General features: G+C 39.0%; 1 protein-coding gene across 3 annotated transcripts in view; it reads right to left on the bottom strand.

The window, feature by feature from the left end:
• FAF2 (Fas associated factor family member 2) overlaps window positions 1-12,095 on the bottom strand; it is a 62,296-nt gene that overhangs the window by 2,609 nt on the left and 47,592 nt on the right. For 2 of the 3 annotated variants that reach the window (XM_032851867.1, XM_032851868.1), the window contains 7 exons: window positions 10,854-10,930; window positions 8,181-8,319; window positions 6,520-6,605; window positions 6,327-6,418; window positions 4,772-4,949; window positions 3,636-3,807; window positions 2,810-2,953 (listed from right to left, as the gene is read on the bottom strand). In XM_032851867.1, coding sequence (XP_032707758.1) covers window positions 2,810-2,953; window positions 3,636-3,807; window positions 4,772-4,949; window positions 6,327-6,418; window positions 6,520-6,605; window positions 8,181-8,319; window positions 10,854-10,930 — 888 coding nt within the window. The remainder of the gene's footprint in view (window positions 1-2,809; window positions 2,954-3,635; window positions 3,808-4,771; window positions 4,950-6,326; window positions 6,419-6,519; window positions 6,606-8,180; window positions 8,320-10,853; window positions 10,931-12,095) is intronic. The other variant, XM_032851869.1, reaches the window with a different exon arrangement.

The raw sequence follows: 12,095 nt of genomic DNA, 5'->3' as shown, positions 1-12,095 counted from the left end.
ATAGAATAAAGATAAATTCTTAATGAGAAGTAAGGTGACATCAAGAAAACTCCCATTACTAACACTTAAAATGTGAGGTACTATGAATAGGCCACCTTTACTGCTCCCTGTCTCTTGACACCACACTTTAAGTACTGGCATACTGGATCTACTCTATGGCCCTCTTCATCCGGCATGCTACTTCTACCAAAGAGTCTGAAGGATGTGTTGTGAAGGGCAGTGCTCTTCTCTTTCAGGTCAATCCCGAAGATCAGGAACGTAACACTCAAGTTACCCTATTTGGAGGGAATCTATTTTCTTTTTGTTCTACCTCTCGTACGTTTAGTACCCTTTGTGTGAAGCAGTCCTTTTTTCATTTGTCTTAAATTTACCTCTTTAGAGCTTTTAAGAGGCTACATATGACTCCAGAATTTAAGGAGTAAATCCACGCTCCTCTTCCCTAAATCCATTCATGATTTTATAAATTCATATACTTTAATCTATCAACCTCAATCATTTACAGTTCCTGTCTCTCTGTGCAATTTCCATTAATATTATTTTCCTTATGTTGAGATGCATCAATCAGATTTGCAACAAATACTATTGGTATGAACCCAACACAGACCTTAAACAATATTTTGTTTCCTTTTTAATCTTGTTGAAAATATTCAACCCTGGTATAAAACTGGCATCTTCTGTTTACCACTGACAATGCACATCACCTCCAGAGGTCACTTTTGGTTCCTAACAGATAGAAAAATGATTTGGAGTCTCTCTAACATGCATTCATTTAACAGAAAGTCAGCTGCCACTTTTCTGCCCACTCATGAGACCTGGAGATTTTTTTCTACAGTTTATTCCTTTTTATCTTAGCATTTTACTACTATCAAGAGCTGAGCTTTGTGCAAATTGAGTTATTCCACTGCACATTCACTTTTTGGGATTATTTACAAAGAGGATCTCACAGGAAAGTCTGCAAGACTATGAAAAACTGAATTTTTACTCAGTTATATGTATAAACTCCATGGATGTTAAAGGCCCACAGCATCACTACACTTTACATTTCTTTCCCCTCTCTGAGCTTTGTCCCCACTTATGATCAAGTATTTCAGTCAGAGGATTTGTTTTTTTAAAAACTGAGAACCTATTTAAGAGTCTTAAAGAACTGGGGAGGTCTGGGTGGCTCAGTTAATTAAGCAGCTGCCTTTGGCTTGGGTCATAATCTCAGGATCCTGGGATGGAGCCCCACATTGGGCTCCCTGCTAAGCAGGGAATCTGCTTGTTTCTCTCCCTCTGCCCCCTCCCACAACTTGCACACACTCTCTCAAATGAATAAATAAAATCTTAAAAACAAACAAACAAAAAAAGTCTTTAAGGATTAAATAGCTAACAGTGGGTTGGTTCCCCTTAAGCCAGAAGCCTATTCTGTTCCACAATTCTAATAGATTTTTCTTCTGAAACTCTCAAGAGAGTTAGTTTTTGTTAGGTTTTTCACATACACAATTAGAGTTTAGGGAGTAGAAGCTCCATAAAGCTCAGGTATACTATGATGTGAAACTGTTAGTGAACATGGTTGCAAGCTAAAATCCAATGCAAACCTCCATAGTTAGGAAACACCAGGGGGGAGGGAATGAACATTTAGTAACCACCTACTACACGGTATATACTATGTGAGGCTCATTCATGTTATCCCAATTTAAGAATCCAAAGTTAGGAATGTGAACATTTCACTCAAAAGAAATAAATGCATAAATGAGAGACAAATAAAACAAGAAAGCTACTCACTTTTCTCTCCCCAGGATGCCTCACAACTTTTTACTTTGTATTAACTCTGAGTCTTACATTCCCTACTGGCCTTAAGTTCCATGAATGCCAGATCCATGTCTCACTCATCTGTATAACCCCTAGGTGCAATGTTGAATACTTTATGTCTGAACTTAATCCTGACAACAATCCTATCAGAGAGTACCTATTATGATATCCATTTTATAGATGAAGAAACTTGAGTCAAAAAGTACACTGATCAAGAAAACGAATCCATTAATCTTAGAATGAAAATTTGATCCCCAGTTTTTAAAAAAGATTTATTTATTTGAGAGAGAGAGACAGAGAGAATGTGCACAAGTGCGGGAGAGGCAGAGGGAGAGGAAGAAGCAGATTCCCCGCTGAGCAAGAGGCCCAACACAGAGTCCCGATCCCAGGACTCAGGGATCATGACCTGAGCCAAAGGCAGAGGCTTAACCAACTGAGCCACCCAGGAGCCTCATCATTCTGGGGGACTCTAAGAGACTCTGCTTTTAACTATTTCCCTATGGAATGACAAATACTATTTAGTTCTAGATACCAAATACAAAAGGTAGCCCCACAAAGTGCGGATTCTTATGGGCTAAATGGATAGAAACAAAGAGTGACAACTGCATGCAAACTGTACATGCATTTATATTCGGATGTGTAAGTCTGATGCTTTTAGGTCAGTGGAGACAGAGGGTGCTGTGGAGACAGAGCAAAGGGTTCTGCTGGGATTCTGAAGCCAATGTGAGCTGAGCAGCATGGAAGAGCCTCCCACCTTAAATCCCCAAGTCTTCTGTGGAGCTTCCTGGTGAGGAACACTTCAGAACTCAAACACGATGAAAGAAAACCTTAGCAGCTCCTTTGAGTTGGCAGCTAGAACTGAAGGAACCTCATGGTTCATTGCACTCCTCTCTCTGCCCACCCCTTCCTGTTCATCAGAGCAACAGATACACCAACAACACTTTCAAGAGTCCTTAAAAGCTTCTAAATCTATAGCCCAGACCCTCCATACACTTCACACAATTTAGGGGGTCCTTACTGTTAGAGACTGTGAAAAGTGGAATCGTCTCTCTACTCGAGAATCATTGGGTAATTTGAAAATGATCTTGACACTTTCAGGGTCATCAGGGGAAGGCTCCGGGGGCAGGCACTCCAACTTCCTTTCCTTTTCTTCTTGTAAATTCTGTACAGACACAAAACAAAGTTGAGACTATGGTTCCAACAGGGAAACAGGACTACTATCATCACGTAGGTTTACTGTGCAGCCAGAAGGAAAATGAATGACAGCTATCATAAGGAAAATTTCTTGGCAAGAATCAGAAACACCCTAATTCAAAGTGCTACTGCATTACATGTATTATTTATTGACGATGTTATGGTATTTACCTGTCAGGAAAAAAGGGAAGGGCTAAAAGACACCGGCTACAATCAAGTAGCAATACGTGATGAAAGATCATGAATGAAATGCAAAATTAGCTAACACTGACTAGTGCTAAGAAATAAAAAATATTGCTATGAATTCTGAACTGCTTGTTACCCATTTACAACTTGCTTTTCATGGAACAGAGTTGTTTTGTCTGACTTTTGCTCAGTGATGTATTTGTTCTTAAAAAATTGAAAAAAATTTTTAAATTACTTTTTGTAGTAAATATAAAAATGGCAAGGAGGGGGCAGCTGGCTGCCTCAGTCAGTAGGGTATACAACTCTTGATCATGAGTTCAAGTCCCACACTGGACACAAAACTTACTTTAAAAAAAAAAATGGCAAGGAATTAAAACACCCACAAATCCCATCATTTTCAAGTTTTTTCCTTTCACACTTAAGATCAGTTTGGGAATCACAAGGAGGAAAGATGGGCTCATTACCCGCCGACGTCTCTCCTCTGCTAACTTTTGCTGCTGCACCTCCTCTTCCTTCCGCCGCTTCCGTTCCCGCTCCTCCCGTTTCTTCCTTTCTTTCTCCTGGTCAGCCCTGAGAGAGGCCAGATAGGCCTCATCCTGCTGTTGTCTCAACACTTGGGTCTGGTTTCGTTCTTCCCTGTGGCCAGACCAAAAAGGAAAGAAGGAAAAGAACAATCTCTTTTTTTCTCATACTGAAACTTCTGGGGAGGTAAAAAGGTTGACAATCTTGACAGATGAGTATTTCATACTACCATGAAGGATTCCAAAGCAAAGCATGGCAGAATTTGAATGAGATTTTTCCCAGTTTAATCTGGCAGAAAAATAAATGGCAAGCCTCTCCTTTACCTTTTAACTTTACAAACAGAACTATCCTTTTCTCAATTCTAACAAAAGTAACAATATTACTGCCAAAAAGTGATCATCAAGATCACGTTTTACATTTAAATACCCTTTTGGGTTACTGCATTTTTGTATATATTGCTTTCATAAAACTAAAAACCACATACATGCCTTTTAGAAGATTTGGAAAATGTAAAAATATCTTGTTCAGAATCCTACTAACCAAAGAAAAAATACTGTAACATTCTGGTGTACTTCCAATTTTCTCTCCCCCCCAAAAAAAGTGTATGTATACGTAGGAGTGAGTGAATGAGAGAGATTGTTTATCTATAAAATAAAATACACCAGAATATCAAAAGTTGTTGTAGGACTGTGGATGATTTTAAGTTTCTTTTTTGTGCTTTTCTGTGTTTCAACATTTTCTACAATTAATGTACATCACTTATGTAATGGGGGAAGAGTTCTAACGATTCCACATTTTTTACATTTAAGCTCCTTAGATCATGGTTCAAGTATTCTAAATGACATGACATATACATTCTTGAGCCCAGAGCCTTGTCTTTATTTTGATTCACATCTCCAAGAACAGATGACCTGAAGAGAGAATTATTTCAGTCAATGTACATAAATATTTTAACACTAAATGCATAAGGTTTTCAAAATTGCCCAAGACAGAGAATAAGTCAGGATCTGTGAAGCCCTGGGTCAGCCACTCAAATCTGTAGCTGGTCTCTCTGTTCCAGAAAGGAACTCTCCTGTACCTTTCAAGGCGTTCTGACACCAGGTAAGTCTGGTTTGCATCCATGATAAATGTAAGCTGGTTAATGAGGTCATCGGGTTGAATGAGGCCTTCTAGCCGTCCCACCACAGTCATTCTCCGATCCTTCAGCATAATCATGGCCAGGAATGGGTAGGTGTTCTCTCGTAAAGCCTGCGAGACTGACAGAAAGAAGAGCCAACAGGTGAAGTGCAGCCCTCGGGATGAATCACATCAGCTCTTAGACTTTCCACAATGAGCAAGAGAGAAAGGTTTTAATCCCACTTGGGAAAGAAAGGAGGTCTCACTTATTCTCTAAGTACCTTCTTTTCGTCCTAGTTTCTTAATCTCTGCTGTTGTTGTTTTATTTTTGTGTCTCTATTCCCAGGTAATTTGATTAGAATGGAACAGGCTTTTCTGGTGGAAGGTGGCTGTCATAACGATGCTATGGAAGACTGTAGGGCTCAAGGACAATGTCTTTTTGATAAGAAAGGATCTATAAAAAAAATCTGACTAAGCATGAATTTTTTCCCTATGTTGGGTGTCAAGCCTAAAGGAAATAAGGCTGCAAATCTCAGCCTTATATCACTGGTGATGAGCTCCACCACTATCTTCTGCCTTTTCTTCCTCTTATTCAGTCCCTTCCTTACCCCCCCTTTTTAAGTCTCCCCCACATCACCCTCAAACAAAAGAGCTAGTTTTTCTGTCCTAAAGGAGTTTTAGAAAGCTGGTTTTCCGAATAACCAAGGTTTTACCATAACGGAGTTTTACTTGTTTTCCTTATGGTTTGAAAGAAGAGATTTTATAAGCTTCTATAAAAAATACCCTTAGTCTCTTTCTATCCACTACCCTCCAACCCCAAAGCCATATTTGAATGGCAAAATGCACACTGTACAAACTTATCAGATGCTTAAAAACCAATTAGGAGTAAAGATTCAGATTTTAAGATATAAGCAAAACATCTTGATTCTTAGGATCTAGCATAGTGCCTAGTATGCTAGTATATACTCAAGTTGCTGAACAGAAGTAGCTGCAAAGTAACTATATTTTTCTTCACTGGTTACCTTTATATGTTATACTGAGTTCTAATACTTATCTCCAGTGAAGAGTTATTGTCAGCAAATATGTGAACTTTCTGAATCCCTATCAGCACTCAAGGTACTCAAACAATGATCTGTTAAAATTGCTGATGACAAGAGTAAACTCCTCTGTAAAAAGCCATTTAGATTAAAAGTAAGTTGCTGGACAGGACTGGGTGTTTTAAAACCCAAACAGGTCCTGGCAATGGTTACCCGTGAAGAACGGACTGAGTCTAAAGGACCTGAGCTTGCTAACTGTATGATCTTGGGCCAGTCTCTTAAATTCTGAGCCTGTTTCCTAAACCATAAAGTGGAGATGATACAACCCCCATCTCAGGACTACTGAGAGGATTAAATAAGATAATGTATAGTCACTAGCACTGTGTCTAACACGGAAAAATCATGCACTAAATGGCATTTTCCCAGACTATTTCAAGGATATCTCACCAATCTCAATGAGGAAAAAGAACTACAACTCACCCCTATAGCCCTCAGGTTTATTTGTGGAACACGCCCAGAACAGCATCCTAGTGTTAATCAGGGAAATAACTTCAGGTGCACAGAGTGTGTTGCTGTGGAGAGGGATGAAAAGGACATGAGCAGAACTTGATTACTACAGAATATCAGCAGATTAAAAAAATTAAATAGCTAAACAAATGATTAATCTACTTACCGACAGAACTCATCAGAGTCCTGGTGATCATCTCCATGAAGGTAAACCAAAAGGAAGCGAAGCTCCCGCTTGGCATCATTAAGTGCCTGTGGAAAACAGAAGATCACTAATTATTATGATGACTGTGCCTTGAGCTTTTAATTAGGCTAAAGGAACAAAAGGAGAAATGAGGAAAAAAGGTGAACAAGAAATCAGATTCTGGGCTCCTACCTTCACATCCCTGGCATTTTTCTCCCTATAAAAAGTCCACGCTAACAAGCTTTAATGAAAAGGTTTTAGTGTTGTTAGGATTTAAACTGTATTAGGCACATGAGAGTAGACAGGCTGACAAAGAAAGGTCCCCAACAAATCACAGGAAAGTCAGCTATTCCCACAGTTTAAAGGAAGATAAAAACAGGAGAATCTGGACCAGGTGAAAGGGAGGTGAGAATTTTGCCTCTTTACAGCTACACCATCTTTGTCCATAAAAAAAAAATACTGCAAACATGAGCCTGACCCCAGGGATGAAAGACTGGGGGACCCAAATGCATTCCAAAGAGCAAAGGGTTTAAAAGATCTTTCAAGATAAAGCCAGTGTCCAAGATTCCTATGTATACTTTTTCATTCAAAATCCTTAGCACATTACAATTCAATTAAGATTTCCTGAATGACCAATGGCGGTCTACCCTCAGGATCATAGCAAGGAGGGTGCATGAAAGGTAACCATCTCATTCACGTCTGCATCTCCAGCATTGAGCACACCATCCAGCATACAGTGGGAGCTTAATGCTTGTTGAGTAAGGTGGCAGCAGAGCCACTGAGACCAACTATGAGAAAAAGCTGATATGGGAGAATCAAAGCAGGAAGCAAGAGTAAGCATTTTTCCTTTTTACCAGATAGATTTAGGAATACAAAAACCTGAAATAAAACCATCCTTTGGACTATGTTCACAGTGTTATTTCTACATTTTTCTCTGGCAAACTAGAGATATACCTAACACCCACAAAACTCTTAATTTTCACCCCGAGAGTTAACAGTTCAAAGGCCTTTGTGGCTTGGGTTGAATAAGATGTGCTGCCTTGAGTCTATGGTCTATGCCCTTATTCAATTCTGTGAGGGATCAAAGATAACTTGGGCTTTGCCTTCAAGGGAATTATTGTCTGATACAGGAGATAAAACATGAACACAATCAACCATAATATAAGGAAGAATGTGAAACTGCTATAAGTTTTCAAAAAAAAGCTATGAAAGCACAAAAGGAAAGACTACTATTTTAGATTGCAAGCTAGGCCAGGTAAGGCACATCAATCAGAAAGGGTATAGGGAAGGGAGTGATATGACCTAGTTGAAGGATGGGCAAGGTTCCATTTAACAAAAATGTGAGGAAGGCATTCCAGGTAGAGGGAAAAGCAAAAGCAAAGGCACAGAAGTGAAAAAAGTAGAGTATGTTCAGGAAATGGTTTAGCTGGAACCTAGGGTATGGAGAAACAAGTTATATAGGAAAAACCTCAAAAGGAGGTTGGGATTAGATTAAGTAAGGCTGGCTTTCTTTTTCTGTAAGCAGTGAAGAGGTATTTAAGGTTCCTGAGTAAAAGAATGACATGATCAGTGCTGGGCTATGCTTTCCTTTGTGGATAGAACCATATCAATAAATTGGCATCTATATGGTTTGTGGCACTGACCTGGCTGTACGTTCCCTGGTAGAAGACAGGGTGTGCCCTCCCATATTTCTCTTCAAAAGAGTGCATAAATGAAACAATGTCCCCAACGGGGTCAGTGACCCGGCTGCGAGGGTCAGGCCGTATAAAACGAAGAGCAAACCTGGGGAGGAAGGAATAAATATCACATGAATCGGCTTATTGTAGCGCATATGGAGTGGGCCAGTTTGTAAAGATTCCTACAACAGAGCCAGAGGCATGGCAGCAAAAGGAGGTGAATGGTCTATGAATGGACCATCAAATCTGAGAGTAGAGTCTGGCTCAAAAGCTGCAAAGTAGCAAGTGTTTTTCCATTGCCTCTTCAAGACAAATGTAAACTACTAGGATTATAAGTTCCAACAATGGCGTAAACAAATCCTGAGTGTTTTTTTGCAGAAAAATTCAGGACTAGAAAAACTGTGAAAGGAAGACACAATCCAAAAAGATCATAGGTCAGACTATGCCCCCAAACTCCCTAGAATGGCACTAATAAGGCAGCCACTAGACACATGGGGCTAAGTTTAAATTAACTAAATAAAATACAAAATGAAATTCAGTTCCTCAGTTGCTCTCACCACATTAAGTACTCAATAGTCACATGAGGTTAGTGGCTTCCACACTGGACAGCAAAGATACAGAATATTTCCATTATCACAGAAAATTCTATTGGATAGCATTGCTCTAGAATAGAGCTCTGTCTCTTTTTGGTTGTCCTACTTGCCTCTCCCTCCCCTTTCTATTGTCCTGGGATTTTGAATTTCCAGTGCATACTCCCAAGTTATTCAAATTGTGGACAGACTTAACCCGAACTTGTGGTCATGATTTACTTGCTTTTCAAGGAGGCAAGTAAAATTCTGCTAACTGATTGACGGTTAATGGCATCCATGAAGGAAGTTATAAAACTGACCTAGAGTACACTGGTGGATTTGGAGACCTGGCAGCTTTGTCAAGTTAAGGATGATACCACACATATGTTTCTTAAAAGCTTATCTTCTATTTGTATAGCACAACTTATTTACCCTTTGGGTTTCCACAGAAGGCAATGGACAGAGTTTTGACAAGTCAATGTGCTACATAACATTAAATAAGTTGTCTGAATGATACAGTTGCATTAAAATTAGTCAGACATGCCATGCATACTCTTTTTCCAAGGAAAGCACACAATACTCACATACTTGAGGCATTTTCAGCACAGAAAAGTTGACTAAACTATGACACTTTCCTTTCCAAATACTGAGCCAATTCCTTAGCCTCTCAAATTCCCCATGTGTATACAATTTCACTTAGAAATTCTCCTAAGTAATCAAATCAAATTCACTGACACAAACATTGCAGAGGAAATTAAAAACAAATGTAAGAAGTTGTATATGTGGGGGAGTGGTTAGAAATCATTTAGAAGATTGATATTTTGGTAACTTTCTTGGAAATTAAGGATTTAAGACTATTATTCTCTTAAGTTTTCAAATTTTGATGAACAAATGGATAAAGGCTGTAACTTTCCTTTCTAATTACAATACATTCCCATGGCTTACATAATTCAGGACAATCAGCTTTTTTTTTTTTTTTAAAAGATCTCAATTCAGTCTTTGTTATGATTTTAACGTTTATATGTGCCCATTTTAAAATAAAACAGGATGGAAAACGTACCAATTGATTAACTGGTAACCAATAAGAACTTTGCTAAAGCTAATAAGTCATTAAGCAGGCAACTCCTAAAACACCCAAGTAGTCAAGGTAAAAAGTATTACCTGATCCTTGCACTTTTAAACCTGCTCGGTCCTCACCTTCAAAGCCTCTGCTCTCTAGAGCAAGGCAAAGCTTTTCCATATATGGCAGGAATATAGGTTGCCCTGTATACAAGGCCCAGACCACATATTCTAGCTCCATCTGTTGGCCTGGATGCCCATACAACATGTTAGTTCCCCATAAAGCCTAAGTGTGGGTTCATTTACTACTCAGCTCTAGACCAGATGCCCCAAGACCGATATGCCAGAAACTTGGTCCTCTTTGAAATTTTCTAGCCCAGGCCCCTCTTTGTCTTCCAGTGCTGAGCTCTCTGAATGGTACATGAAGGAAGCAAGAAGAAAAGTGAAAGTATGAATCAAGAGGGTAGACATAAGGAAGGATGCCAGTGTCAGCAACCTATGGGTTGCTAGTACAAAGGAGAATGTACAGCAGTGTCTGAGAGGTAAAACTGTTGTGGGAGGGAAAAATATGGGTAATCTCAGAGCAAGACAGTTTGTTGGGATTATGAGTAGTCAGATGAAGTTAGATGGTTTAGGGTAAAAATTATAAGGAGTGTACGAGATAATGGTGGTTAGAAAGAAAAGGGTGTGAAGATTAACTAGGGAATGTAGAGGTGACAAACAAGGTGGGCAGAGGAAGGATAATGGTAAATGTAGGTAGACTGACCTTCAGAACAACAGGCAAGATTACTTTACAGGGTCAATTTAAAACAGTTCCATTTTACAACATCTGTTATGTTTGATCAATTTAAAATCCTGTCATACTACGTTAAAAGATTGTTGAGGAAGACTATTCAATGTGATGACAAACTGGCAAGTCAAAACCGACAGCAAAAACCTTATTATTTTGGTCTATGTTTCAGCTCCAAAGTCTGCCCTATTGCTAGTGACGCATAAATACAAATGTACATACCTAAATATATCAAGTATTGTGTAATAGGTAAACCGGAATGGAAGCATTATCAAGTAATAACCCCATCCAAGCAGCCCCTGAAATTCCAAAAACAAAGTTAGACACCATTCTCTCAATCCCTAATACCCTGCAAAATGACTAGTTCAGATTTTCACTCTCCTTTTGTTCTTTCATATGATTCCTCCCTCTACAATATGGTTCCCTCTTCCCTGGCCACTCATCCTTCCTAAACCCTACTGCCTTTCATCTCATTTCATCTGATACTATCATATTTTTCTCTTATCACATAATTACTGTATTAAATCTGCTCCAACACTTTCTGCAGCTACTCACACTAATAGTCAAATTTAGTTACAAGTATGCCTCCCAACATCGTAAATATTCATTCTTTCCTTTTCAGATTTCACATTACACATTAAAATATGGTATACAGAAGTAACAAGAAAGATAACCACCTTGGGACATTCGGTTATAAATCTGTATATAAATGACAGATAATTCCATTAACCACAATTATAAATCCCCAAATAGCTGCCAATATTAATAATAATAATTACTATTATTTTAGCAATGCTAATTACTGCTACTGTTATTATTAACTAGAATATATAAGAGGCTCTAAAGTTTACAAAGCATTTCTTCTATGTCACATCGTGTTAACGTGATACCTTCCCTGTGTCTATGGCCAGGGGGCTCTGAAGCCCCATGGCTGACATTAGGGTCCCAAACACTGAATCAAGCCCAAAACAAACTGAGGAAATATTAGGCATATACAGAATTTCTGGAGTCCTATAATTGCTCTAGGAATCTGTTTTCTTCTTCTTCAGAATACCCTGCAACACCTAGCTAGAAACAGTTTTTAAAACGTTGTCAAATACTCTATAAACAAAAGCATGATAATGGAGTAAATTCTAACTGCTGAAAGGTTAAAGAGAAGGCTTTCTTGGAATTTTAAGTCCAAGTTTATGAGGTAAGTGTAACTCCAAGAATAAGAAAGAGGAACTCCAAGAAGTCCTCTGGAGGGGCGCCTGGGTGGTTCAGTTGGTAAGCATCTGTGTCTGGCTCAGGTCATCATCCTGGGGTCCTGGGATCAAGACCCACACTGGGCTCCTTGCTGAGCAGAAAGCTTGCTTCTCCTTCTCCTTCTGCCTGCGGCAACCCCTCCTTGTGTTCTCTATGTGTCAAATAAATAAAAAATCTTAAAAAAAAATAAAAAAGTCCTCTGGAGTTCATTTATTAGTA

This window comes from Lontra canadensis, unplaced genomic scaffold (genome assembly GCF_010015895.1).
Source record: "Lontra canadensis isolate GAN:19392208 unplaced genomic scaffold, GSC_riverotter_1.0 scaffold5, whole genome shotgun sequence".
NCBI lineage: Eukaryota > Metazoa > Chordata > Mammalia > Carnivora > Mustelidae > Lontra > Lontra canadensis.
This window is presented reverse-complemented; position numbering and strand designations above follow the sequence as displayed.